At 51.0% G+C, this 25,207-nt stretch overlaps 1 protein-coding gene and 1 long non-coding RNA gene across 4 annotated transcripts; one reads left to right on the top strand and one right to left on the bottom strand.

Moving 5' to 3' along the window:
* The first annotated feature begins 1,560 nt into the window (after positions 1–1,560).
* Positions 1,561–25,207, top strand: Bri3 (brain protein I3). 2 transcript variants are annotated; one of them, NM_001393811.1, is made up of 3 exons: positions 1,561–1,712; positions 17,048–17,150; positions 24,807–25,207. In NM_001393811.1, exons 1-3 carry the CDS (start codon positions 1,586–1,588, stop codon positions 24,937–24,939), a joined length of 363 nt encoding a protein of 120 aa, NP_001380740.1. In that variant the 5' UTR covers positions 1,561–1,585; the 3' UTR covers positions 24,940–25,207. The 2 variants fall into 2 exon arrangements, with proteins under 2 accessions (NP_001380740.1, NP_001009604.1); NM_001009604.2 differs by lacking the exon at positions 1,561–1,712 and adding an exon at positions 16,515–16,764.
* LOC102554669 (uncharacterized) lies at positions 7,739–17,049 on the bottom strand. 2 transcript variants are annotated; one of them, XR_005491695.2, is made up of 4 exons: positions 16,755–17,049; positions 14,120–14,249; positions 11,312–11,518; positions 7,739–9,838 (listed from the first exon to the last, which is right to left on the bottom strand). It is a non-coding gene; the product is annotated as an uncharacterized LOC102554669 (long non-coding RNA). The 2 variants fall into 2 exon arrangements; XR_595259.4 differs by lacking the exon at positions 14,120–14,249.

The raw sequence follows: 25,207 nt of genomic DNA, 5'->3' as shown, positions 1-25,207 counted from the left end.
TCAAGATGCAGCCCTGGATGACCTTGGTCTTCTAACCCTCCTGCCTCCGCTACCACAAAAGCTGGGGTTACAGGCGTAGACCACTATGTCAGGCTTGTGTGGTGCAGGGGATGGAACCCAAAACTTGGGAAATGTCACTGAGACACATCCCCAGTACCCTGCCCCTTCATTTGAGTTTTATATTTGGAAGGCTCCCAGGGATGTGTGCAGTGATAAATTAGCCTTTTGTTCTCTTCTAAATGTGTCGGTTCTGTGTGTTAATAAACACAATTATAAAACTTTCAGAAGGGGGTTGGGGATTTAGCTCAGTGGTAGAGCGCTTGCCTAGCAACCGCAAGGCCCTGGGTTCAGTCCCCAGCTCCGAAAAAAAGAAAAAAGAAAAAAAAACTTTCAGAAGGAAAGGTCTATGTGCGAATGTGTGTGAATGTGAGTGTATGTGTGTGTAGTATGTGCGTGGTATGTGTGTGAGTGTATGTGTGTGTGGTATGTATGTGAGTGTATGTGTGTGTGGTATGTGTGTGAGTGTATGTGTGTGTAGTATGTGTGTGAATGTGTGAGTGTATGTGTGTGTAGTATATGTCTGAGTGTATATGTGTGTAGTATGTGTAGTATATGTGTGTGTGCAGTATGTGTGTGTAGTATGTGTGTGAATGTGTGAGTGTATGTGTGTGTAGTATGTGTGTGAATGTGTGAGTGTATGTGTGTGTAGTATGTGTGTGAATGTGTGAGTGTATGTGTGTGTGAATGTGTGTGTAGTATGTGTGAATGTGTGTGAGTGTATGTGTGTGTAGTATGTGGGTGAATGTGTGTGTAGTATGTGTGAATGTGTGTGAGTGTATGTGTGTGTAGTATGTGTGTGAATGTGTATGTAGTATGTGTGAATGTGTGTGAGTGTATGTGTGTGTAGTATGTGTGAATGTGTGTGTAGTATGTGTGAATGTGTGTGTGTAGTATGTGTGTGAATATATGTGAGAGTATGTGTGTATAGTAGGTGGAGAATATGTGTGTGTGTAGTATGTGTGTGAGTGTATGTGTTTGTATGTTTGTTTTTGTATTCAAAGGCAGTTTCTTCATAAGAGCCTTAGTCTATAACCTGAAATCTTTCTCCTTCTGCCTCCCAAGTGCTCTGGTTACAGGTAGGCGCCACCTTGCCCAGCCTCATGAAATTATTATATTATATATTATTTTGTTATTTACTTAGTCCATGGAACCTTGGGGCTATCTCTGCCTACTTGTGGGTAAGGCTGTGGTTCTTACCTTTCTCTCTGACCTTTCTAGGACCTTGGGCAACAGTCTGACACTAGGCGGTGTGTGTGCTTACTGCTTTGTGGCTGTTTATCCTCACAGGGTGACTGTAAGGTCCTCTTTCCTGGGTCATGGCTTACACCACATGTCTTGGCAGTGGGAGGAAATGTTTGCCCTGGTGTCAGCTCCTACAGAGCAGAGCCTTAGGCTCAGAACCTAAGAACCTTGGCATAGACTGGGATTGTGAGGCTACATTCTGTCCCCTGCGAGGCCCTGCCTGGCTTCCCCCGCATTCTCAATGGTATGACTCTTTCTTCCTGGCCTTTTGGGTCACTCCTTCATGTCGGCTACTGCCTGTCTGCAGCTGGACCATAAAGGGGCTCTTCCTGGCCCAACCTCGGACTCTCTCTGGCCACTCCTGGGCATCTTACGGGGACTAGCCATGTCCTCCACAGTACAGGAAGCAGGTAGGGGGCCTTGGGATGAGCCTCAGGAGACCTGAGAAGGGACAGGAAAAGCAGTTGGTTTTTGTTTGTTTGCTTTGCTTTTTGTAGTAGAGCACTGGGACCGTGGGTGGCTTCTCTGAACCGTTATCTCTTTTTTCTTTCTTTTTTTTTTCGGAGCTGGGGACTGAACCCAGGGCCTTGCGCTTTCCTCTGAACCTTTATCATAGCACCTCCCTCTCACGTGTGTGTGTGTGTGTGTGCGTGTGTGTGCGTGCGTGCGCGCGCGAGCCCGCACATGTGTCTGTCAGCCACAGAGTCTGTCTCTGGGGCTAGGCTAGCGGCCAGCAAGCCTCGGTGATTGGATCGGTTACTTTTCCAGGGTTGTGATAAAATATCATGACCAAAGCAACTTACAGAGGAGGGTTTATTTGGAGTTATGGCTCCAGAGGGATAAGACTCTAGGACGGCAGGGCCGCAGGAACGGGCAAGAGCTCACATCTCAAAACTCGGAAAAGAAGTAGAGAGAGTGAACTGGGAAACTTGAGTTTTGGAAACTTGCCCCCAGGGATGTAGTTCCTTCCTCCAGGTCACACCTCCCAGACAGCGCCACCCACTGGAGACCAAGTATCTAATGCCCGAGGCTATGGGATATCTCATTCAAACCACCACAGTAATCCTCCTGTCTCTGCTCTTCACAGCGCTGTGATTAGAAGCATGTGCAGGGACATGCCTGATTTAACGTGGGAATCTGGGGATTTGAACTTAGGGCTTCATGCTCCTAGAGTTAAGAGCTCTTTCCTGCTGAGCCCACGGTACCCTCCCATGTCAAAGCCCCCTCCCCACGACAATTCCCTAGGCTCACCTGTTCTACACAGCCAAGGTCCCATGACAGCACTGTCTCAAATCCCCTGACTCTGAGGAGGACTAGTTTTGGGTGGCTCTGGAAATACTAAAAAATGGCTGAGCGAAAGCTGTCAGGATCATTGGCCACTCCACACACGAAGAATCCTCTAAAAATAATTTCCAGGTTGGGCCCTAGACCTGCTTACAGATCCAAAGTTATGATTTATTTGTCTCCGTTGACACCGGTCCCCTGTCTGCTTCTCCCAGACAAAGAGAATCCGTGTTGGTTACCAAACTCAGTTGTCAGTAATTGGTCACTATTGTGTCTTTAGGTTCTACTTGGTTCCCTGCCACTCCTGTAAATTAAACAGAAAGGGAGAACCCTTGTGCAGGGCTCTGGATCAAACCCAGGAACTAATATGCTCAGCATGTTAGTCCTCACTGGGGGATTCTAGGCAGGGGCTCTACCACTGAGGCATGCCACCAGACCCTCACTGGGGGATTCTAGGCAGGGGCTCTACCACTGAGCCACGCCCTCAGTCCCTCACTGGGGGATTCTAGGCAGGGGCTCTACCACTGAGCCACGCCCCCAGCCCCTCACTGGGGGATTCTAGGCAGGGGCTCTACCACTGAGCCACGCCCCCAGCCCCTCACTGGGGGATTCTAGGCAGGGGCTCTACCACTGAGCCACGCCCTCAGTCCCTCATTGGGGGATTCTAGGCAGGGGCTCTACCACTGAGCCATGCCACCACCCCCTCACTTGGGGATTCTAGGTAGTGCTCTACTGCTGTTTTTGTTTTTTAATTTACGTATGAGTTCTGTATATATATACGAGGTATGCCAGAAGAGGGCATCAGATCCTATTATAGATTGTAAGCCACCATTTGGTTGCTAGGAATTGAACTCAGTACCTATGGGAGAGCAGCCGGGTACTGTTGAGCCATCTCTTCAGCCCCTCTCCTGCTGGTTTTTACATGCCTAGGTTCCTCAGTAAAGGACCTGCCAGTCAAGCACGATGATCAATTTTGTATGTAGAACACATGTTAAAAAGCCAGGCATGGGGTTGGGGGTTTAGCTCAGTGGTAGAGCGCTTGCCTAGCAAGCACAAGGCTCTGGGTTCGGTCCCCAGCTCCAAAAAAAAAAAAAAGGCAAAAAGCCAGGCATGGCAGGGCACATACCTGTAACCCCAGGCTGTAATTTAGGCCTGCCTAGGAAAAGACGGTGTAAATCCAGGTAACTTTTTATCCTCTGAAGCTGCTTGCCATTTTCCTTAATGATACAATGTAGCCATGCTAAATCCACAAGACTTCTCTTTCCTTAGAGCTGGAGTTCCGGGTGTTCGTAGGATATCTGGCTTGTAACATAGGTACTGGAATCCACATTCTGATAGTCACGATTGCGTAGCAAGTGCCCTCAACCTCTGAGCCACCTCTCCAGACACAAACCAGGTTGGTTTGGTTTTTTTTTTTTTTTTTTTTTTTGTTTGTTTTTGTTTTTGTTTTTGACAAGCACTCGCTGGCCTTGAACTTTCCAATTCCGATAGTCTGGCCTGGCAGCGAGCCTGAGGTTACAGGTGTGCGCCACCATCCCTGATTTTTTTATCAGGTGTTCTAGATACAAAACTCAAAAGGTCACGTGTTGGTTTGTGTGCCAGGCGCCTAACTGATGAACCGTGTCCCAGCCCCGGGAACCTTAGCTATAATACTGAAAGGATGGTTGACTTTTCCAGTTCAGGAGGCTCGGTTCCCTTCTCCAGTTATACAGGAAGCCCGAAGCTTGGAACGTTTTTTTGGTTTGTTTCTTTTTTTTTTTCTTTTTTCCGGAGCTGGGGACCGAACCCAGGGCCTTGCGCTTGCTAGGCAAGCGCTCTACCACTGAGCTAAATCCCCAACCCCTGGAACGTTTTTTTGATGAGAACCAGTTGTTCTTCCATGCAGGATCCTCCCCACACCTTGCCTGCCTCAATATCTAAATTCGGTTGAAATGTTCTTGGACTCTCTGTCCTTCAATCACAGAACCTGGGAAGATTGGGGCATGGCTCCATGAAAGAGTTCTTGCCTAGTGTGCGGAGGCCCCAGATTTAATCCCCATTAAAGAAAGGGGGGTGGGAGGGGCGAGCATTATATACATTTGAATATGTGTTGTAACAGTATATTTGGGTGTTTCTACTCCATTTTAGATCATTTAGTTCCCAAAAGACACACAACTTTTTTTTTTCTTTTTTTTCGGAGCTGGGGACCGAACCCAGGGCCTTGCGCTTGCTACTCTACCACTGAGCTAAATCCCCAACCCCAAAACTTTTCTATTTATAATAAGCCCTTAAAGCATCAGAGCTGGGCAGATTTTGTTCTCTTCCCTGCCAGTAACCCTGAGATGTCCCTTGTCATGTTCCGTCCCGGCTGTTCCTACTCGGGCAGGCTGGCCTTCGCGGCCCTGTGCTCAGGATCCACCTATCCCATGATACCTCGCTCCTGCTTCCTCTCCCTCTCTCCCTTCCTCTAGTTCTCTGACCCCAAACCTGGGAACCATAGCCCCGCCTACCTCGCTTTGTTGACCAATCAGGCATAACTTTGGGGCGCATGGTTACATAGCATCCCTTGAGTTACGAGAGAATTTTTTTTTTTTTTTCGGAGCTGGGGACCGAACCCAGGGCCTTGCGCTTGCTAGGCAAGTGCTCTACCACTGAGCTAAATCCCCAACCCCGTTACGAGAGAATTTAGTCCTCTTGAGGCAGCTAGACCTTGAGATACAGAATTTAGCATTACAATACAGAGCAACAGATCAAACCCCAACAAATATGTGTGTATGTGACTTATAAAGATTGTGTGTGTGTGGGGCTGGGGATTTAGCTCAGTGGTAGAGCGCTTGCCTAGGAAGCGCAAGGCCCTGGGTTCCGTCCCCAGCTCCGAAAAAAAGAACCAAAAAAAAAAAAGATTGTGTGTGTGTTTGTGCGTATCGGCGCAGCTGTGCGTTGGGATGCAAGCACGAGGTGGCCAAATGTTAACCGTGGGCGGGTGTCGTTCCTCCAGGTTGCCTATCCTGCGTTTCACGACAAGGTCCTTTACTGGCCTGGATCTTGCCAATAAATAATTTCTTGGCTGGAAATTGAGCCTCAGGGATCTGCCTGTCTCTACCTCCCCAGTGCTGGGATTGTGAGCCTTGGCCTCCACGCCTGGCTTTTACATGTGTATTCTGGGGAGCAATGGCAGGCACTCGTGCTTGCAGGGCAAGCACTTTATCCGCTAAGTTATTTCCCAGGCCCCATGACTTATGAAAGATTTACCACCCGTCTCAGGAAAAGCGAGGCTTTTATGTGTTGTGGAGAAACCGATATGCTTAATTTATAAAATACTTAGAAATATTTGCCCAGTAGAATTGTAAGGCTCACAACGGGCTTACCATAAAACTCCAAAGTGTTTATCTAAGATAAACATTTTGTAGCTATTCAGCAAATATTTGGTAATGTCCTTCCCCAAGCCAGGCACTTGTAATTGGTTCCAGCCCTGGCTTTTGACATTATGCTTCCTCCTTTTTTTTTCTTCTTTGGTCACAATCCCAGCCATGTGAGGTACCCAGTTCCTGTATGTGCCAAGAAGTCCACGTGACGGGTTATCAGCTCTCTGAAGTGTGCAAGAAAAGGGCAGATACTTGTTTCGGTTTCCTCTGGTACATTTTGAGGGTAGTGACAGTGACTGTCAAGTCTGGAGGATGAGAACTGTCCCAGCCCTCAGGCAGGGAACAGCATTTCCCGTCTCACCAGATCCCTTCCTGGTGCCCTCCTGAGGAAACATTTATATACAAAGTCAAAGTCAAAGTAGCAGTTACTTATTTTAGTAGAAATGGCAACATTTAAAAAAATAAATTTAGGGGCTGGAGAGATGGCTCAGTGGTTAAGAGCGCTGACTGCTCTCCCAGAGGTCCTGAGTTTAATTCCCAGCAACCACATGGTGGCTCATAACCATCTGTAATGGGATCTGATGCCCTCTTCTGGTGTGTCTGAAGACAGCTAGTGTGTACTCAAATAAAAATAATAATAAAGAAAAAACATTTAGTGTGTGGTAGGTGATAAAGAACAGGATTTTAATTATCAAAAAAATAAACACAGGACTTATTTATTATGAATGGCAGCCCAGGCTGGCTTCAAAGCACTACTGTATAGTAGAACAGTGGTTCTCAACCTTTCTAAAGCTGTGGCCCTTTAAGACAGTTCCTCATGTTGTGGTGACCCCCCAACCATACAATTTATTTGTCATTACCTTGTAAATATAATTTTGCTACTGTTGTGTATCGTAGTGGAAATATCTGATATGCGGGATATCTGATGTGTGACTCCCCCAAAGGGGTCAAGATGTAGTAGGGGTTGACCTTGAACTTCTGATCTGCCGCCTTGTATTTCCTGAGTGCTAGGACTGTGGGCGCTTGCCAGCACATCTGTTTTTATAGGTGCTGGGGATACAACTCTGAGCTTTGTGCAGGCCAGGCCAGCACTGGTGCCCACCAACACCGGTGCCCATCGACATCTCTAGCCCTTATTTTTGCTTTTATTCTCCTTCTGGGGGTGGGACCTTGCATGTGCTAAACAACCACCATCTTCCCATGCAACATCCCCAGCCCAAAGAAGACACGCTTGTTGTAAGTGAAACAAATTCCATTTCGTTCTGTATGAGCGTACAGAGTTTGATCAAGACCAATCAGGGCTCCTTAGTGAGATCCTGTCTCAAAATAGTCCAAAGACTAGAATTGTTTCTTGGACTTTTGGCTAATACCAACTGTGAAGAGGGCTGGCGGTACATAACTCATGTGCACGCACACACACACACACACACACACACACACACCACAGTCACCAATGTTTCTATTTCGCACACTTAGTGCAGGGCAAGCATGCTGTAATCTCAGAACTGCAGGTGGTAGACCTGGTGTCCAAAGGCCTGGATTCCTTAAAAACAAACAAACAAACAAAAAAACAACAGAAGCTGCCTGTGCCCTCAGGTTCTTTTGCAAACATCTAGGAGGTATTGCTGTTACTTCCCTGGGATAACTCTAAAGAGCCTAGAAAACACACAGCGTATGACATGCTCTGGAGAGTGCCTGGCGCTCCCAGATTACCGTTACTGGAGTTTTTATGGTTGGAGAAGCCCGGATGAGATCGGTTCCCACCCAGTCTCAAATATACCAATTAAAGAGACTTGTGACAGTGAACAGCAGGCAAGGGATTTATTCAGTGTGGCCTCACTGGGAAAAGGAAGTAATGGAGGTGTCCGGTGGCCCCTAAGTCCACCTCCATGGTCCTGACATAATCATGGTTTTAATTTTTTTCATTTTCATTTAAAATTTTAAAAAGTTTTTTATTTATTTATTTATTTTTTTAATGTGAATGCTTCACACTTTTTTTTTTCAAGATGTATTTATTTATTATATATAAGTACACTGTAACTGTCTTCAGATACACCAGAAGAGGGCATCTGATCCCATTACAGATGGTTGTGAGCCACCATGTGGTTGCTGGGATTTGAACTCAGGACCTCTGGAAGAGGAGTCGGTGCTCTCAACCGCTGAGCCATCTCTCCAGCCCTTAGTTTAATTTTTACGTTCTGTGAATGGGTGTCTTGCCTGCATATATGTGTACCACATTCATGCGATTCTCTTAGCAGCCAGAAGAAGGCATCAGGTCCTTTGGGACTAGAGTTAGAAATGGTTGTGACTCCCACTACCAAGTGGGAGGTGGGAATTGAACCCAGATCCTCACGAGAGAGGCATCTCCAGTTTCTGAGGTTTATGCTTAAATTGGCGTCAAGAGTTCCACATAGCTAAGCTGTCCAGGTTAAAGTATGGCCCTTCCAGTCACTGACCCAACATTGTCTTGGCTTCTAATCTCTCCTGCAGGATGGACAGACGTTGGTCCCCCTCTGGCTGGCACTTTTCCATCCTCCTGGGCAGGGGTGGGGATAGGAAGTGAGGATGTGGAGGATTCCAATTCTCTGGAAACCATTGTTTCTATAACCAAACAGCTGAAGGGAGGACACAGTGTGTCTCTAGAATACCTTGGCTCCAGCCATGCCAGCAACACGGTGGGGCAGCTGGATCTTGGCTATACAAGGGTGCACTGTGGGAGGGGTAAGGGAAGGGAATGTGTGCGTGGAAATGACAATGTCATTCTGTATCAAGCTTGAGCCCTAAATGCAAACAATGCCTGGTGTCCTTATAAGAGGAAGGGACCTAGAGAGTCACGAGGAGAGAGCTAAGGACATTTCAGTTACGTGTGCCCAGGAACCTGGAGTCACTATATTCTAGAATGACAGGGAAGGGTGGTTTCCAAGAACCTTTGGAGGGAATGAGGCCCTCCACACCTGGAGTTTTTTTAATGCAGTGTTTTGTTTTGTTTTGTTTTTCCGGAGCTGGGGACCGAACCCAGGGCCTTGCGCTTGCTAGGCAAGCGCTCTACCACTGAGCTAAATCCCCAACCCCCACACCTAGAGTTTTAACTTCTTGTCTGCAATGAGAAGGACACAAAGCCAGGGACATTGTGGGGACCTGTGAACGGAAACGATCCCTCCTCCAGGCTCCTGCTTGCAGCCTCTCTCCAGCTAAGAAGTAAAAATTCCAGCACAAGGAGCCGCACCTCCTGAAGGCCTTTCTCCCTTCCCAGCTGTAACCTGCATTTTGTAGGAATCTCCCCAGAAACTCCACTACAGTAAAAGGTGTGTGCTAAAGCCCCGTGCAGCCACAGGGCTTCCCTGTTTCACCTTATCAGAGTTCGACTCCATGCAAGTTACCTCCATAGCTATCCTGTGGAATCGTTTATCAAAAACTAGCCGGGTGGGGTATGGCGCAATTGGTAGCATGTTTGGCCTCCATCATCACGAAGCCCTGAGTCCCGGCTTCAACACCACCAACTGTGTGGTGGTGCAGAGCTGTGAGCCCAGCGCTTGGGAGGTGAAGGCAGGAGGATTAGAAGTTCAAGGTCATCTTTGGTTACATGGGACCTCATCTCAGAGAGGAACAAGGGAGAGGTGGAGGAGGGGTGAGGGAGAGAGAATCTTTAGTGAGCCTTTGAGATGTAACTTGAGAGTAACCAAAATGATGACAACTTAATACTAAGACACTCGAGTCTCTCCTTTGAGCGTCATTCGTTACTTGTCCGTTGCTGAGGTAGAACACCTGACCAAGGCGACATATTTAGGCACTAACGTGATTTGTAGAAGCAGAGTTTATGGGGAGACTACGGTTTCAGAGACTCGTCCCAGAGCATCACGGTGAGAAGCATGGCGGCAGGCAGGCAGGCAGGCAGGCAGGCATCTGACCTACAAGGATAAGACAGAGAGAGCTGGTTGTGGGCGTTTGAAACCCCAAAGCCCACCTGCAGTGGCACTCCTCCAACCAGGCTGCACTTTCTAAATCCTCTCTGAACCCTTCATCAACTGGGGATCATGTACTCAAGCACGTGGGGACCACTTTCCCTCAAACCACAACTCCTTGGAAAGAGATACTTGGGAAGTTCCCACTCCTTAAGGTTTACCAGCTTGACGGATTCATCCGCCCGCCCCCTGGAAAGGCCCGCCCCCTGGAAAGGCGGAGACACCGGTCTCCAGAACCTTTTCCCTTCTGCCTCAAGGCTACGAGGCTGTCTCATTAGGCTGCACAATAGCACGCTAACTCTTCCTCTTCCCTGCTCAAACCCCAATTCCGGGGGAGCCCCAGAAAGTTCTATTTCTCACACTTCCTCTCCTGGGCTTAGACTTAGCGTCTGACTTCGCTCCCAATTTCCTGAAATTAGCGACAATCAGGACAAAGCTCCCAGGCTGGGGTTGTAGCTCAGAGTAGAAGGCTCATATAGACACACCCAGTAGGAAGGAGGAGCAGAGGGTGAGGGAGGAGAGGGGATGGGGGGAGGGAGCGATGTCTGTCCTAGCACTTTTGTGCTTCCCTTCTGTAGGTGACTGACCAGTCCAATCCTGTAGGGCACTGTTCCTCCTATGTGCAAGACTCTAGCCCATTACCCATCATCCCTTTCCCTGCCCTGCTGGATCCGCTTGCTTTACAAATAATCTGTGGTTTGTCCACCTTAAGCAAGCAAGCCAGCCTAAACTGTTCCTTCCATCTCCTCATGGCCAACTGGTTCATTTTCTTCGTGTGTGTGTGTGTGTGTGTGTGTGTGTGTGTGTGTGTGTGTGTGTGTGGTGTGTCAGTGTGGAGGACAGAGGTTAAAGGCAGGTGTCTTCCTTGATTTCTCTCCAAGGTCTCTGGTTAAACCTGGGTCTCATTCATTTGGCCATGCTGGCTGGCCAGTGAGCTCCAGGGATCTCTCTCTCTCTCTCTCTCTCCTCTCTCCTCTCTCCTCTCTCTCTCTCTCTCTCTCTCTCTCTCTCTCTCTCTCTCTCTCTCTGCCTCTCCAACATGGGATCACATGTGCACACCACCTTCTCTGGCTTTTATGTGGGCCTTAGGATGCAAACTCAAATCCTGACCTGACTGACGGACCCACCTGTCCACCCCTCCATCTGTCTGTCCATCCATGCGTCCATCCATCCTCAAACTTTCTATGCAGCGAAAGATGACCTTGAACTCCTGATTCTCCTGCCTCTCTCTCCCAAGGGCTGGCATGCAGCACCACACATGTCTACCCTCTCTGGACTTTGGTCAAATGTCCCCTTCCAAAGTTAGATGCTCGAGACACTGGGAGAGAAAAATCGCTCCCCCACCCTCACTGTCTCCTTTCTCCTGAGCCTCTTCATCCCCACAGCATTGATTCCTGCAACTCCGCCCCAGCTTCTTACCACATCCGCTCCGAAAGCAGGTGACTGTCTCATTTCAACCTGGGTACCCCGTGCACAGACGAGGTGGTCCACGGTGCTGACACTTGAGTGGGTAACCAAGCCCACAGATCAGGTGCTGGTACCTGAGTGGCTTAGAGCAGGAAATGTCCCAGACCATTCAGCAAGAAGATAGTGTTAAATGAGAAGCAGTGTTGTGTCTCTGTAATCCTGGTACCGGAGAAGTGGAGACAGGAGGATCATGAGTTCGGGGTCATCCTTTGCTACATGGTGAGTTCATGCCAGCCTAGGCTACGAAGACACAGACAGACAGACACATGCGAAAGCACAGACGTGCATGCACGTGCACATGCACACACACACAGACACACAGACACGCACATGCATACACACACAGACACACATACATGCATGCACACACACACAGACACACACGGACAATGCACACGCACACAGACACACACACTCCCCCCCCACACGCACATGCACACACACTACAGACACACACACCCACACACACGTGCACACACACACTGGAGAGATGGCTCTCTAGTGGTTAAGAGCAGTTCTTGCTCTTACAGAGGATTTGGGTTCAATTCCCAGCGCCCACCCATCTATAATTCCAGGGACTCTTAACACTCCTTTGACCCTTGCAGGCACCAGGCACACATATAGTGCACAGACATTAGTGCATGGGCATACATTCAGGTGAAATTCTCGTACACATAAATACATACTAAAACCACTAAAAGATAGAGAATGGTGATCCCAACGCTTGCCCGGATTCTCCCAGCTTATTATTATTATTATTATTATTTTTTGGTTCTTTTTTTCGGAGCTGGGGACCGAACCCAGGGCCTTGTGCTTCCTAGGCAAGCGCTCTACCACTGAGCTAAATCCCCAACCCCTTCTCCCAGCTTTTTAATAGGTATCACTTAGGCAACAGGCTCAGCTCAAGTTCACATGTGTAGAAAACTGGCCCTGTCTGAGTGAAGGTTCTCCTTTGTGCACAGCCCCGGGTGATAGCCATCTGTCTGCCACCCTCTAAGTCTTTGTGAGCTTCCTGTCACCGGTTTGGTACCCCCGCCTCCTGAGGAAGTCACCAAGTTTTTGTTTCAGGAGGGGCTCTGCTGGTCTGGAACTCCAGATCCTCCTGCCTCAGCCACCAGAGTGCTGGGATTAGAGGCCCATGCCCCCACTGCGGTGGGTGGGGGAAAGCCACTGAATCTTAAATTGGTATCTCATTTTCCTTCCTTCCCGGTTTCTCCCTGACCTGATGCTTCCAATCATGTTCCCGTCCATCCACCACCAGGCTCGACTCTTTCTCTTCCGAGATCGGGCACCTTCAGAACGCTATGGCTGTAGACACGGGTGGCCATCTTCCAATACGCAGATCTGAGGCTCACCCGTTTAAACACACGTAGATCCCTTGGGGGTGCGTTCTCCAGTATTTTAGTCTATTTCCCTAAACAGGGCCTCCACATGTGTGTCTCAGAACCCGCTCAGGCCACCCCAAGTGACTTAGTATCATAGCCTAGAACTGCCCGCTGGGCACCTTCTGGGGCTGAGTTTTGAGCTTCCTCTTAAGCTTCTGTTCTCTGCTTCCTGGGAGGTTCTTGCTCTGATCTCTGGGGTCAGCTCCCCATGGCACCTGAGCTAGGCAGCGGTCCTCGGACTCCTGTGACACCCAGGTTCGTTGTTTACCTGTGTGGCACCTCTATCTCCTGTCTGGCAACATCTCGGCCCCTCCGGTGTGAGTTTGGGATAGGGGCTCCAAGGTGCACATTCATGGGCTGTATGGAAGGTTTTGTAGGTGAGTGGCGTTTTTTCCGGGCAACACTGGGAAACCCCAAAGCCCTCCCCGAAACCCCAGCACTCATAAGATGGAGTGCTTAAGTAGAGACGTTCCTAGGGAACCAGAGGTGTGGGGTTTGATCAGCAAACATGGGCTTATAACGGGAAAAAAAAAAAAAAACTGACCTAAAATTGAAGTCTACCGATGTGTATGAGGTCTGATCGGTAGGAAAGGGCTTGGAGGAGCCAATGCTTCTCTCTAGCTTTCTGCAAGGCAGGGACAATAAGGAGTGTCCCAGGACAGCAGGATGGCTCAGTGGGGAAAGGCATCTGCTAAGCAGATGGTCTGAGTTTGATTCCCAGGATTCACATAAAGGTAGAAGGAAAGAGTTTACTCCGCCATCTTGTCCTCTGCCCACCTCACACATGCACTCCCCGCTCCACACATCATCTACAAAAACGATAATGAATACTGATTATTTTTTTAAATCTGTAGACAGACTCACCACCTGAGTGGTGACAGTGGCCAGCCTGAGATGAAGCCGCTTCTCAAGGCGATAAGGCTCGGCCATACAGCCCAGGCTCCCTGCTTCCTTCAAAGCCGTGAGCCACTCTCCATCAGCAAGGTTTGTTTGCTGTTGCCGAGACGCACTCTCAAGCAGCTCAGACCGCCTTTGCTAAGCTTGCTGTGAAGCCACGGATGATTCGGATATTTTTTCTTTTTTCTTTTTTTTTTTTTTTTCGGAGCTGGGGACCGAACCCAGGGCCTTGCGCTCGCTAGGCAAGCACTCTACTGCTGAGCTAAATCCCCAACCCCTCAGATATTTTTTAAAAGAATACACTATTCATTTATGTATTTTATGTACATGAGTGCTATGTCTCCATGCACACCGGAACAGGGCATCAGATCCCATTACAGATGGTTGTGAGCCACCACGTGGGTGCTGGGAATTGAACTCAGGACCTCTGGAAGAGCAGCTAGTGTTCTTAATGGCTGAGCCATCTCTCCGGCCTGACCTTGAACTTTTGAGTCTTCGGTCTCCACCTCTAGAGTGCTGGGATTACAGGCTTGGCCAGTATGCCTAGTTAATGCAATGTTGGGGATGGGTCCTGGGGCTTCGTGCACACTAGGTGACCACTCTGTGAACTGAGACACACATACAACCTTAATGGGTTTCTTTTGAGATAGAGTCTCAGCGTGTTACCTGGAATGGCTCTGAACTCCCAACTCTCCTTCGGAGTGCCACCAGACAGACAGACAGACGACAGACAGACAGACAGACAGACAGACAGACACACACACACACACACACACACACACACACACACACACACACACACACATCTCTTCATTCTTGTCCTGGATGTCCTCTCTGGTTATTGGCACATGAGCTGGCCTGCCTCTTAGTTCTTCCTTGTGAGACACTGAGGAAATGATCAGTACAAAAGGAAAGAGAAAAATCCAATGTGTTCTAAAGGGAGATGAGTTTCGTATTTGGTACTCAGCTGTGGATTCTGTACCCATACACCAGGGCACTAGGGCAACAGTGGCACGTCTGTCACAGGGGTACCCAACCCCTCTCTGATGGGCTCTGAGGGATCTCCAAGGGATGGACTCCTCCTCCTCACTTGTACTATAAACCCATAGCTTGGGTTGTCAGAAGCCCTAGTGGGGAAGCCCCTCTGTTAATAAAAGTAATTAAAATTGAATGGGATAGGCCTAAAGTCCCATATTCTCTCTCTCTCTCTCTCTCTCACACACATACACACACACACACACACACACACACACACACACACACACACACACACGGCAGGGATTGGGAAGTGTCACCAAAGCCAGACCCTGGAAATACCTAGGCAACAGTTGGGGAAGAATTCTAACTGTTCCAATATTTCCTTTTCTTTGCTTGGTTTGTGGAGACACGGTCTCCCGTAGCTCAGGCTGGCCTTTTTTTTTTAATATTTTATTTATTTATTATATCTGAGTACACTGTCGCTGTCTTCAGACACAGCAGAAGAGGGCATCAGATCTCATTACAGATAGTTGTGAGCCACCATGTGGTTGCTGGATTTGAACTCAGGACCTCGGGAAGAGCAGTCGGTGCTCTTAACCACTGAGCCATCTCTCCAGCCCCTCAGGCTGGCCTTAAACTTGCTGTGTAGCATCGGATGTCACTGAACTGAATCATCTCCCGAGCCCTGGGGTGACAGTCACGTGCTACCACACCAGGTTCATGGAATGCTGGAAGCGGAACCCTAGGCTTCCAGTGTGTTAGGCCAGCACTCACATAACAAAGTTACCAGGACAGCTCCCAATCTGCCTTTTAGAATCTTACTAACCAACCAAGCTTATGCTTCGATACTTCGACTAGAGGCATGGCAGTAGCTATGTAGACACTGATGGGTCTGAGTCCGGCCACGGTCCTGTGCTAGGTAGCCAGCGACATTGCCACGCTGTAAACTCAAGTACGTGGCCGGGCTGCTAAAAGAAGTTAGAGAAGCTGAAGGAAGCGTAGCACATATGTGTGCTTAGAGTTTAGGGTTCTCCCAAGCAGGGCAGTTATTACTAAATAGTGGCCACAGCCCCTGAAAACGACAATTAATCGAAAGACAAGAAGGAGGATCGCTCAGCAGTTGAATGGGCTATCCTGGGCAAGTGTACTCGGATGTGCTCCGTCCTACACCCAAGGGTGTGTGGGCAGTGCAGGGCGTGACTTGGGAGGGGCTCACCTGGTGCCTCCCTGTGGGTGGTGACCTCCCTCCCCCCAGCTGGGTTGGGCACGGGGAGGATTGGGGAGGGAAGGGGAGGAGCAAGGTAGTCCATAGTTTAGGAGGCAGAGGTGAGGGGATTAAGAGTTCCAGGCCAGCCTTGGCTACATGAGCCCATGTCCAAACAAACAAACAAACAAACAAACAAACAAAAAAAAAACCAGAAACAAACAAACAAAAAAAAAGCGGCAGAGGTGGCGAGATGGCCCAGGGAGTTTAGTCTCCCGCCTGCTGCAGAACCTGTCAACTTATCTATCTCAGGACCCATATTGTGGAAAGCAGGAACCCACTCTCGAAAATTATTTATTCTCTGACTACCAAATGCGTGCCCACTCATATGTAACAATTTTTTTTTAAAAGAAAAGACAAAACCTAAAGAAGGCTAGGATCTTATTGGGTATCCCGCCTTGGCAGGGTGGCAGAACTTCTCTGGAAGTCCAAGATCCATGGGGGGGTTGCAGGGGGGGCGGGACTGAATGAGGACAACACGCCACCAGCGGCCGCCTTGGCTTCTTTAAGAGGCCCTCCCAAGCCCCTCCCAAAGCTCCGCCCCGCCCCGCCCACGTGACCCCGGTCTTGTGACCGGCGGGAGGGCGGGGAACCCTTGGCGCGCCCGCCCCGCCCGGCGCGCGCCTCACAGGGCCGAGCTGCCCGGGACACCGCCGTCGCTGCTACCGCCGCCATCCCCGCCGGGCCGAAGGAAGCGAGCCGGGCCGGAGCTGGCGGGCGCGCGGCCCCGGGGGCCGCGATGGACCACAAGCCCCTGTTGCAGGAGCGCCCGCCCGCCTACAACCTGGAGGCAGGCCAGGGCGACTACGCGTGCGGCCCGCACGGCTACGGGGCCATCCCCACCGCGCCCCCGCCGCCGCCCTACCCCTACCTCGTCACAGGTGGGCCCGCGGCTCGGCGGGGTCCCCGAGCGGCCTCCAGGCTGAGGACCGCGCTGTCCCGGCGCGGGCCTGCGGGGGGCAGCTGCTGCCCGGAGCGCCCTGCCCAGCCAGGCCCTGCCCCGGTGGCCGTGAACTTTGTGTTGGAGGGTTTGCACTTGGCTTCCAGAGCCCACCCGCAGGCGCGCTCTGCCCAGTTGGAGGCGGGGAGGACCGGGGTTAAGGGGGAGGGAGGAGAGGAGGAGGGCCGAGTCGCCCGGTGCTGATCTGCGCTCCGCTCCCACAGGGATCCCCACCAGCCACCCCCGGGTCTATAACATCCACAGTCGAGCGGTCACCCGGTATCCTGCCAACTCCATCGTCGTGGTCGGAGGCTGCCCGGTCTGCAGGTAAGTCTCTAGCCTAGGGGGTGGCGGAGAACGCACGTGCCGGAATCTTGCAAAAGGCCAGCGGGGGTGGGATGGGGTGGGGTCACAGCCGGGCTCCCGTCTTAGAGGGAAGTCCCGCATGGGAGGGACTGCAGTGGGAGAAGGTGGGGGTCACTCACCCCTGGCTCTGAATTTACTTTATGCGGCAGAAGGATGGGTTCCCTTTCCTGTGGGGAGTTGAGTGCATTTGGAAGGCATGGCACCCGGAGTGCGTGGGACGCAGGAATGTTAACAATGGAGACGGATGGTCTTTCCTCCCTAGTACTGAGCTTCTCAGTGAATAGGGGTTTATTTTGTTTTGTTTTGTTTTTCCTCCAATTTCCGCAAGTGTACTGTTACAGTTGAATCCTATTAAGGAGGTATTGGGACTTGAGTCCGCTGGCCAGTATGCCAAAGGACTTAGGAGATCCAAGTGTCCAGCAAAGAGCGAAGGCTGTGAGGGTGCAGAATGCGGACCAGGGCTTAACAACTCCTGGCCACTAGCTGGCCCAGGAGGAAACCCCGTGCTTCTTTGTTTCAGGCTGGAGTGGTTTTGTGGTGGTGGTTATATTATCCTCCAACTGGAGCTGACAGAAACTTTGGGAGGACTTTATGTAAGGCGAGAGATGCAGCCAGATTCATTTTAGTCAGACTCTTGAGGATTCAGCTTCCAAGTTGGACTTGGCCACTCACCCAGATAGGCCAGGTGGGGCCTTGTGCAGGGCAGGGTTTCGGCCTTTGTCTGGGAGGGGGAAGTTCGAAGTCTCTGAGATGGGATTAAGAAACCCTTGTTTGGACTTCGTTTTCATTTCCAAAGTGTGCTTCGGAGGTGCAGAGTGGGGGAGTAGGGAAGTTAATGATTTTGGAAACTTTTGAGTGGCTTCACTGGAGATGACTGAGGGTGGAAGACGCTTGGACCCTCAGCTGATCGTGTGTTTGGTGAAGAAGGTTGAGGTCTAGTTAGAGTCCTCGTTCAGGGACCCGCTTGACTTTTGGAACTGGTGGAGGGAGAGGGGTGGAATCGGCTGGTTCCTCTAACTGTAGACGGCTGGCTCTCTGGTAGCTTAGACTTGCTGACTGCCTCCAGAGGGCAGCTCTCTGCAAGAGTGCTTGAGGCACACCAGGTAGACCTGGTCAGAGGGAGCATAGCTTGGGAGGTGGCCCTAGCTTGTTGAGCCAAGGGGATCAGTGTAGGGTCTCGTATGCAGAGAGCCATTGGGAATAGTGGGGAGTTGTGTGGAGGTGGGAAATGGGAGACTTCCTGTGTGGCCTTGAGGCTTGTCCCGGGATGGGAAGTCTCAGAGCCCTTAGGATGGAGCAACTATTAGGTGACCTGTCAAGTTTAAGGGTAGATGGCAAGCAGGCAGGAAGATGGGGAGGGGGCATAGCAGTGGAGGCGCTCAGTAGGATTTCACATCTGCTTTTTCCAGCAACCAGGTCCTGGCCCTACCATGGTCAGCTGGGCTCTTTCCTCCCTCAGTGGATGGGGTGTTCCCACGAGGCTCTTGTTAGATCAGACCCCTGATGGTGGAGTCTGCAGCAGTAGGGCAGCATCGATGCTGTCTGTAGTCTGGGAACCAAGGCAGGCGGGATCCTAGAGCTGTGGAGTGTCCCCCCCCCCCCCCCCATGCAGTCTGGATTACTGTTGAGTGGAGAACGCTCTCTGAGACTCTGTCCCTGGGAAGTGAGTTGTTCGCAGGCTTGTGGCTTCTGTTCTTCTTCAGTCCTGTAGAATCTGGGGCAAGGTCAGGCTGTGCCTGCTGCCCTCTCAGGAAGGCCTTAGGGCTCTTGTGGTGCTACCTGTGGATGGGGGTGTCCAATATTAAGGAATCTGGGGCCTCTGAGGACAAGTTTGGATGTCCCTGATCCTTATAGTGACCACTCTTCAACCTCCCAGGCCGCTTGTGTCTTGGCTGGGAGGAACAGGCTGTATACACACTTGGAATCCCTGCAGGCTTGTTCACTGTGCCCTCTGCCGCTAGCCCCTGGCTTCAAGGCTTATCCCTGTCATTACAAAAGCAAGCTTGCAGGATGTTGGGGGGCTCCCTCTCCAGGAGAATGGGAGCACAGGAGGGGTAGCTAACTTTGCCTTTGATTGAGGGAAAGTGTGTCGGGGTTGGGACCAGGTGTTCCCCTGTAAACATTTGAGTCTGCCTCTGCCTGGCATGTTAGGGCTGAAAGACAGGACAGACACTTCTCATGTGACCAAGCTTTCTCCCTTCCAGATGTAGCCTGCCAGGCCCTGTCCTGTCTCTCCCTAGTGGCTTGGCAGGAATTTATCCAAGTCACACGTCTGTGATTCCCTCTGAGTGAGACTTGGCATAAGAGGCCAGTGTCGCTTGTCACGTTGCCATTCTGTCTGAGTCGAAGTTAAGTAGCCTGACTCCGTCTCCTTTTATAGACATTTGCAAGGAGCAATTTTCTCCTCCAGTGGATGGGGCTTCTCTCAGCTTCCCCCCCTTCGAGGCTTTGGTGCCCCACCTGCAGCAGTCATATCCATGAAGGCCCTGGGTCTCTGAGGCAGGTGGCTTTCCATTCCAATGGCTGTGGGTTGTCCCCAGATGCAGGGCAGGTGGGGCTGGTCAGCGTGCCCTGGGAGCACAGGTCACAAGTGGACTGTGCATGCACAGGGTGAGTGGGACGCCTGTGAGTGCAGGGCCTGCAGGGAGCCTGCCAGGCACGGGCTCCTCCTGTACTGGCTGGGCTATTATTGTTACTGAGTGTTTAGTTTTGGAGGTGATCAGAGAGACAGGAAGAAATCCAGGGCAGGTGGGGTCAGGGTGCAGCACCGAGGGTCATTGGTGTGAAGGCTGTTTCTGAAAGCAGCTGTGGGCCGGGCTGAGAGTCTGGGGAAGATGGGGTAGTTGCAGCTTTAGGCTTCTAATAATGGTGGTTGGGGGAAGGGCTGCTCTGCCCTATCTGTAGCTGAGGAAGAAGGTGAAGGGGCTGGTGGTGCCTGGCAGGAGGTGGAGGCTGGTATCCTGGCTGTGTGCAATATGAGGGAAGCCCTTTCCCAGTCCTAACTGTGGCCTCCCAGATGTGCCAGTGTGGTACAAAGCCGCCTCCTGGAGCTGGAGGGCTCATGCCCTTGGGCCACCCCGTCCTTCTCCCCAGTGTGAACACTTGAGGCTATGCCTGACAGTTCTGCCTTTGAGACCTGTGCCCAAGTGGCAGGACATTTTGAGTTTGGTCCCTGTGAACTGCCCACATGACGGTGGGCATGTTCTGGAGTGGAGACTGTTGTAAGCTGTAGCTGTATTGTCAGTCAGTAGCTGGTGGAGAAAACCCTCCCATCCAGGCCTGGATGGTGCCTGGAGCTCCCTATGGAATGGGGTGCTGTAAGGATGCAGGAGGGGTCAGGGTAGCCTTTTCTGGATGGGTACTTGGTCCTGGGCCCCTCCAGGATTACATGTCTTCTTGTAGCCCAGAGCTTCTCTCTCCCCTTCCTCTGCCCACTCCTGTCCTGTGGCCAACCCGTCTGGCAGATGTGGGGATCTAGTGGCCACTTGTTTATGGAGCCTCCACTCAGGGGTTAAAGAAGTACAGGCTTTTAAAGTTAGTCACTTCCTAATTCCGGGTACCATTTTCTCTCCTTCCAGTGACCTGTTCAGCACGGGGGAGGGGCCATCCAGGTGCTGCCAGGAGGCAGGTTTGAGTTCTGAGTCTTTTGAAAGAGTTGAACCGTGTCTAGGCAAGAGTTAAACTTTTCTGGAAGTTGTAGAGGAAGAGAAAGTAAAGCTGTTGGGGAAGGGACAGGCTGGAAGGAGGAGGCAGCTGGTCTCCTGGGCCAGGCAGGGTCTTCCCTTAGTGCTGCTGCCCCGGCCACTGCAGCCGCCTGTAGCATCTTGCTGATTATAGGTTGGCTTAGAGGCCATATTGTGTTTCTGGAGTCAGATGTTGGCTTTTAAAACTAAAACTTTTGCCAATGTTCCCTTTGAGATCTGGGGCAGAGCTGAAGTTAAAATATTAGTATTTCCGCAGCAAGACGTGAATCTTCATGTTAAGTGACTATATTAAGACTAGAAATAGGCCGGGTGGCACTTGGGAGGCAGAGGCAGGGGGATATCTGTGAGTTTGAGGCCCACCTGGTCTACGCAGAGAGTCAGGTCTATGTAGAAAGAGCTTGTCTCAGAAAACAAGCAGATAACAAAACAAAAAGACTATACATGACATAGCGTATGTTCAGGTCTCTGCGTCCAGGTTGAGCTTCCTCCAAATGTAGGGAAAGTTGTGCTTCCAGAGTTTCGGGCCTTTGGTCGTGTGGGTTCAGGGCGATGGGACCTTGGGCCCTGAGAGTGCTTTCTCATGCTCAGAGCAGGTCGGTCTCTCTTTCTCTCTCCCTCTCTCCCCCCTCTTCCCCACCCCCTGGTCCATTCATTGAAGCCTGTGTAGAGCGTGAGTTCAGTTGCTGTGTGGGATGAGGGTGCGTGGTCTCTGGTCACAGACTGTTGATGTCAGCTGTCCGACCCTCCTTAGGTGACTGGTCCCCACACGGTGTGATTGAAGAAGCGTCCTCTTTTCCCAGAGGCATAGACAGAGCCTTTTAATCCTCCCAGAGGTGAGCAGCCCTAAGTAACTCGAGAGGATGGCTCCTTAGGAAGCACACGGTTCTTAGTGCCAGTCTGGCCACTTGTGCCTGCAGAGTCGGCAGAAGATGGCACTGTTTCCCAGGTTGAGCAAGTGTGGAGCTTGCTGGGAACAAATGCTTCAAGTTGTCCCAGTGCCTGGAGGCCCAGCCGTGACAGGTCAGCTAGGTGTGCCGTAGCTTGCTCTCAACGTTGTGAGCACAGTTAAAGGGGACAGAAGATGTGAGGCCTTGTGCCAAGGTGCTGGCCTGGCTACTGTTGGGAACTGTGAGCATTGGGCGGTGCAGGCCAGGAGGGAGAGTGCAGCAGACCTGCCATCTTGGGCTCCAAAACAAGCTTGCACCAAAATACAGCAGTAGCCTTCTCCTGGGCTGTTCCTGTGGATGAGATGCAGGGCAACATGGAAAGCCGACCCCAACCCCTCACACCCTGGCATGGTCCTACACTGCCCCAGCCACCTTCTGGGCTCTTGTTTCAGGTAATAAAGGTCTTGAGGCCCCTGGTTTCAAAGCTCCTGGTGATCCAATTGTCAAGATTTGCTTCCTGTGACCCAGTGCTTTTGAGGGACATTTTCTTTCTCCTCCTTCCCCTTCTGAACCTTTTAAGACAAGGTCTCCTGTAGCCCAGGTTAGCCTGACATGTTACATAACAGAGAATGAACTTCTGCCATTACCTCCTGAGGACTGGGGTAGTGGGTGTGAGTCACTACGTCCGCTTCGTGGTATATTTTCTACCTGGAATATGCAGACCAGTGCTTGTTAGAGTTCACAGACAGCTGGGAAGGGGCTAGGAGAGATGGAAGGATGAAGCCCAGACCGACAGTACATAGTGGGTTGGGATCACATGGCCTTCTGCCAGCCACACTGGACATGGCTAGTCCCAAGTCCCTCCCACCTGTGCCTGGGGACAGCTGCTGTGTCAGGGCAGGAGAGCAACCTCAGGTGTTTTTCAGCTGGGTTTTTCACCACTGGCTAGTGTGCACCCTGCAGCTGCAGCTGGGTGGAGGAGTCCTGCCCAGTCTGTGGTAGGCCAAAGGAAGTGTGGTGACTTGGTGACATTGTGGTAGTTCAGTGACACTTTTTTTTTTTTTTTTCTCGGAGCTGGGGACCGAACCCAGGGCCTTGCGCTCACTAGGCAAGCGCTCTACTGCTGAGCTAAATCCCCAACCCCCCAGTGACACTTTTTGTAAGAGTCATAGAGAGAACAGGCTTTGGTGGCACATGTCTGTAATTTTAGATGTTGGGAGGTGGAAGCAAGAGGGCCAGAAGTTCAAGGTCACCCTCAGTTATTTAGGGAGTTTCTTTCAGAGACCCTGTTTTAATTCCCCCAAAGAGGTGGCTTTGCTGACAGGAATGCCGGCATCTTGATTCTTGTGGCTCAGGTGCTAGGAGCCTTGTGCCAGGCGGAGTGGAAAGCTCCCAGGAGTGGAGAGTAAGGTCGTTTCCCAGACCTGCCTGTTTAGAGCTTCCTCACCCGAAGAGCTTGTGAGGGTTCAGTTACTGTTCAGCGTTGGGGCTGTTCATGGCAGCTTCTCCTGGGTGATGGTGGTGGGGAGGGGCTGGCATGGAGTTTGCCTTGAGATTTCCAGAATATCCAAGTTTACTTGTCATGGCCCACTCCCCCGGTGAGGTCCTCCCTCCCTCAGTTTGGCTGTCAGCACATTTGGTTTTTTTTTTGGAGCTGGGGACCGAACCCAGGGCCTTGCGCTTCCTAGGCAAGCGCTCTACCACTGAGCTAAATCCCCAACCCCGCACATTTGGTTTTTAAGCTGTCACTTCATGAGGTGGAAACAAGGAGCAGCCAGTGTGGCCTAAAGGGCTCGTGTGCAGTGTGTAATACCAGAAGTACAAAGGAAGGCCTCCTGCCCAGTGGGAGCCAGCAGAGGGCTAGCCAGGCAGCTCGCTGTGCCTGTCTTCAGACCTGTCCCTGTGGTATCCCTGCCGAGCCCTCAGTGCTGTGCTGACCAGCTCAGATGTCTGACAGTGTCTCCAGCAGCCCCTCTTCTTTTCCTATCTTGAGCTTGGCTCAGTTTCTTTTCGAAAGAAACCCAGCGGGGTGCACTGCCCATGGGCTGCCCATGGGCACGTGACTGGAGCACAGGATGGGGGTCCCTGCTGGGAGCTAAAAGTCTGGGAGGAGCTTGTGTGAGTCTGTTTGGTAGAAGTGAGACTTGGTGTCTAGATCTTTCCGGAGGAGCCTTCCTTCCCACCTTTGGGACTTTTGAAAAGATCCTGGAGCCTGACTGGGTTACACGCGGAGAAGAAATTCATTAGGATTTGTATTTATGTATGATTTATGCAGGCTTTGCTTGACATCCCCATGTCTTTGGGTTCCGCGTTATGCATATTGGAAATGGACTTAATAGGAAGCTTTAAAAGTTCTCAAGAGACTTTCTGCATGTGTGAACATGGCTGACTGTTTCTCTTAACCCCACACCAACCAAATGATCACTTTTAAAATACTTAGAGGACAGAAATGAAACCTAAAACTTTTCCTCCTTGGAGAAGCACGCTGGGTCTGTGGACAGAGCAGTTGGCCTGCTACTCACGAGCTCTGGCTTCCTTCCCCAGCACAGCAAACACTAGCATGGGTTTCATTTCTGTGGCGGTTTTCCAGAGCTGTAGGAATTTCTGTAGATTTGCTTGGGTCGCTCTTATTTTTGTTGGGTATGAAGGCAGAGTCAGAGGACAGCTCTGTGGAGTCGCTTCTCTCTTTCCATCTCTGTGGCTCCAGTTGAGGGGCTGAGCTTGACAACCCGATGACGGAGAGGCCACCAGAGTGTAACCAATGGCAAGTTCTTTGCCTCTGTTCACACTAGGTGATACTTTCCATTTTGTTCTGAGTTTGCCTAGGATGCCCTTGTAGCACTGGCAGTCTATACTGGTTCCAGCTAGTTCTGTGCACCGCAGCCCTAGGCTGGCTCTGAGGTGGGCAGCTGCCTGTTCTGAGCACATTCCCTGCAGGTTGGGCAGCTGCTGGGTAGGTGGTGTGGTGACGTCCCTTGGGCTGTCGGGTTGGGGAGGGGTCCTGACTTGGTTGTCTCTTTCTGCAGGGTTGGTGTCCTGGAATACTGCTTCACCTGCCTGGGCATCTTCTTGGCCATCGTCCTGTTTCCTTTCGGGTTCCTCTGCTGCTTCGCGCTGAGGAAGCGAAGGTGCCCCAACTGTGGAGCGGTCTTCACCTAAAGGGAACCACACACCCAGTTTTCCTACGTCAGCTCTTTTCTAATGTAAATGTCGTGTACAATAGTTTTATTTGATTAAGCTTCAGGACTGTTTTGTAAAGTGCGTGCTCTGCCTGCGGTGGGATGGACTGGCTTAGGGCTGCAGAGGGGGAAGGCAGCGACCTGCTCCCAAGGCCAAGGATAACGCGCTGCTTCTATTTTTTGCAGTCTTCAATTTGAGAATGGTGAGAAATACTGTTTTAAATAAATGAGATTCATACCATTGTGTA

The sequence above is a fragment of the Rattus norvegicus genome, chromosome 12, assembly GCF_036323735.1.
Source record: "Rattus norvegicus strain BN/NHsdMcwi chromosome 12, GRCr8, whole genome shotgun sequence".
Classification (NCBI taxonomy): Eukaryota; Metazoa; Chordata; class Mammalia; order Rodentia; family Muridae; genus Rattus; species Rattus norvegicus.
Note: the sequence above shows the minus strand (reverse complement) of the source record. Positions and strands in the feature narration are given on the sequence as shown.

Bases quoted from the DNA above. Each gene is read 5' to 3' on its own strand.
- Bri3 (NM_001009604.2), top strand. From the start codon at position 16,623: ATGGACCACAAGCCCCTGTTGCAGGAGCGCCCGCCCGCCTACAACCTG. The intron at 16,765-17,047 runs GTGGGCCCGCGG...CCGCTCCCACAG, and splicing joins CTACCCCTACCTCGTCACAG to GGATCCCCACCAGCCACCCC. The intron at 17,151-24,806 runs GTAAGTCTCTAG...CTCTTTCTGCAG, and splicing joins GGAGGCTGCCCGGTCTGCAG to GGTTGGTGTCCTGGAATACT.